Source organism: Plasmodium brasilianum, chromosome 10, assembly GCF_023973825.1.
Source record: "Plasmodium brasilianum strain Bolivian I chromosome 10, whole genome shotgun sequence".
Classification (NCBI taxonomy): domain Eukaryota; phylum Apicomplexa; class Aconoidasida; order Haemosporida; family Plasmodiidae; genus Plasmodium; species Plasmodium brasilianum.
The window spans coordinates 1,806,194-1,809,537 of record NC_090123.1 but is presented as its reverse complement, the minus strand read 5'-3'; the positions used below and the strand labels follow the sequence as shown (position 1 = coordinate 1,809,537).

Below are 3,344 nucleotides of genomic sequence, written 5' to 3'. Positions count from 1 at the left end.
TTTAAAAAAGAAGAAAAAATTTTGTTCCTTCTTTTTGTTTATTTTTTAAACGTCTTCACTTTATAGTTTTAGTTATTAATATATATATAATAGTTTAAACTTAATAATGCATTTTTTTAGTTTTAACTAAAACATTTGTTATAGGATATTTCATTTTCTTTATTTTTTCTTTTATATGGTATAATTTTATTTTTTTTTTTTATATGCACTTTTTGGTTTTTGTTTTATCTATATTTAAGAAAATTAGTCCTATAAAATGTGGTCAAACAATGACAAATACAGTATAACACAATAATAGTTTTATAGCTTTAAGTAAAAAATAAACTAATAATATATTTCATAAATAAAATATTTATTCATCATATTTTATAATAATATCCAAAAAAAAAAAAAAAATGGAGAATTGTAGCAAAAAAACGAATTCGGTTTTAACCATAACACCTCCATTTTGGAATATAGAAAAAAGGAAAAATTATGTTAAAAAAACGTTAAATAATAAGGAAACAAAATTTAAAAACAAAAACGTTACAGCATATATTTTTTCTACCTCTTTTTTTAGTGCATTACTTCTGTCTTTGTTTTATCTTTTATTACAAGTATGACAATTTTTAAATTTATCACTATATATATATATATATATATATAAATATATAAATATGTATATTGTTTTTTCCCACCACTATTTTAACCTATTTAAATTAACATGTAGACGGTATTTTTTAAACGGTTCATTTTTTTTTTTAACGTTACGCTTTTTGTAGTATATCCATATATCTAAAGGGAACATATACTTGCAACTGCAGCTAAAAAATAGACATTCAAGGATATTGTATAAATACAATCCCTTGCTAATAAGGGGAATCAAAAATCATAACGCAACAAGTCTAGAGAAGAAGGAAATTTTCTCATCGCACCATGAAGAAAAAGATACTACTTCTAAAAAATTATCTAAAAAGATCAATGAAATGGAAAATACATTTATAAAAGATTATCTCTCGAAAAAAAACATAGGAAATCATGAAACATTTAAAAAAAATGAAAACCTATTTAAATGTAGTAATTTAAAAAAATGTGAAGATGTAACAGATGAAGAATTAAATGAAAAAATAAATAATTTAAAGGGACCCGTGGATCCCAAAACTATGTATCTTGTTTGGAATTTTGTGTATGATCATGAAAAAAAAAAATATATTCGTATGCAAGGAGACACACTAAAGTACTGTAAATCATTAGCAAGCGATTACAAAATACCAATCAATTATGAAAAGAAAACATGGAAAAATATAAATATTAAAATGACAGAAGCTTTCTTGAAAAAAGGACATTCTGATTTTAAAAATATAAAGACTTTCGCTGGTGAAGATTTATGCGCAAGGTGGGAATTTCAAAGGTACATATATATGAAGAGAAAATTATGGACAGAATATCGGGAAAAAATTAAAGAAAAGTGCATAAATAAGTTAAATAATACATTTAAAAAGTATAATGAAAAAAAATAAAAGTGAATATGTTATAAAAGTATAGTACTGTGTGGGTTTATTTATATAAGTACAATGTTCGTCTCATGAATATATATGAATAAAAGTAAAGGTCTAATTAAATAAGGTTTATATATACTAATCATAATAATTTAAATTCTAATAGTTCTTTTTGAATTTACAATGAGCGCAAAAGTAAAATTATTAAAAAATTCATTAACTACAAAATATAAGTATATTGTTACATTACTACACTACATTTTGCAAATATATTATTTATACAGTATGGGTACAAAATTATTTTACTAGAAACATTTAACACATATATTCTTAATCTACATATTTTATTATATGTTTCGTACTATTATTATAATGAGTAAAACAAAATTGTACTCTTTATAATTATTTTTATATATATAAATCATTCGACACTCATACAGCATATACATACAATATAAGGTTATAAAATATTTTATGTACGTAATTTTTGTTGGTTTTTTTAGTTATTGTACACTTTATTATTTTACATTATATAATAAAGAAATAATATGTGTATTATATAAGTGTAAATATTGTATATCTTGTATTAAAATCATAAATTATACATTAATGAAAGAGAACACAAGAACTTACTAAAAATATTTGGCATAACACGTTATTTTAGTAAAAAGTTATTACTTAAGCGTATATGCATTATTGTTGTTACTCTTAAATGTGTTACTTTGCAACTCTTTATTATCTATGCATGTAAATTAATGCCTTATTAAAATTATCGAAACAATTTTTTATTGTATATATGTTTTCTGAACTCTTAAAAATATACTGAAAAATAATTATAAATTTTTTTCTTTTCTTTTTTTTTTGATATTGCAGGAAATATACATTTACTTCAATCTTTTCTTTTGCTTACATATTTATGTGCCTAACATTTATGTTTTTTAATTTCATTCTATCAAAAATACATTCATTCCTATTAATATTCTAATAATTTTTATTTATGATATAATAAATGCCGTAGTTGTATTTTCTAATATGTTTTAATTCTATAAACATTTTTAATAACATAATATGCGTTAAAAACATATTAATAACGTTAACGAGATGTACTCTTTATTTGTACGACGATAATTTTTAATTTCATAATTACACTACTGCAAAAACATCACATTTTATGTAACCACGCATTAATTATTTTGTATACCCATACAAATAAAAAAAATTGTACTTTTATACAAGTTGTTAATTCGTTTTATATTAAATTTTTTTTAAAAAAAATTTTAATTCTTACAACTATTGAGTACCTTCCGCTTTGTACTGATGTAAACTTTTCTAAATTTAATTTGCCAAACATCCAAATTTACATAATTTAACCTATATTTTAAAATAATACACGTCCTCATTTTTTGCTATTTAATGATAATCCCTAAATAATAATATATGAGTATGTGCATAACAAGGATGATGACTCATTTACAATGTATCCATTCAGTTGGTTTTATGCATTATTTTCATTCTAAAGTTTATAAATTTGTTTATACTAATTTAAACCTTAGAAAACTACCTCATTTCATTTTTTACACCTATAAAAGCAGGTTTGTACATATCTAGTTTTCCTATATTATTATACTTTATATATAATGTGTCAATATTCTTTTTCTTCTTTTTTCTTGATATAATATATTCTGCTTCATTACATTTGTTACTCAATAAAAGCGAACTTGTAAAACCTATTTTTATTAGTAGAAATAGCTATTTTTAATGAATTTTTTTTTTTTTTGTTATACATGTTTCTGCATTTTTCTATTTTCACATATTCATTTATGTTATGGGTATATAAATACATTCCTTTAAATATTGTGGCTAATA

At 21.4% G+C, this 3,344-nt stretch overlaps 1 protein-coding gene across 1 annotated transcript; it reads left to right on the top strand.

The window, feature by feature from the left end:
• Positions 1 to 395: 395 nt before the first annotated feature.
• MKS88_003442 (uncharacterized protein) lies at positions 396 to 1,499 on the top strand (the record flags this gene model as incomplete). The annotated part of the gene is made up of 2 exons (XM_067216533.1): positions 396 to 524; positions 762 to 1,499. 2 exons carry the CDS (start codon positions 396 to 398, stop codon positions 1,497 to 1,499), a joined length of 867 nt encoding a protein of 288 aa, XP_067073171.1.
• Positions 1,500 to 3,344: the final 1,845 nt, after the last annotated feature.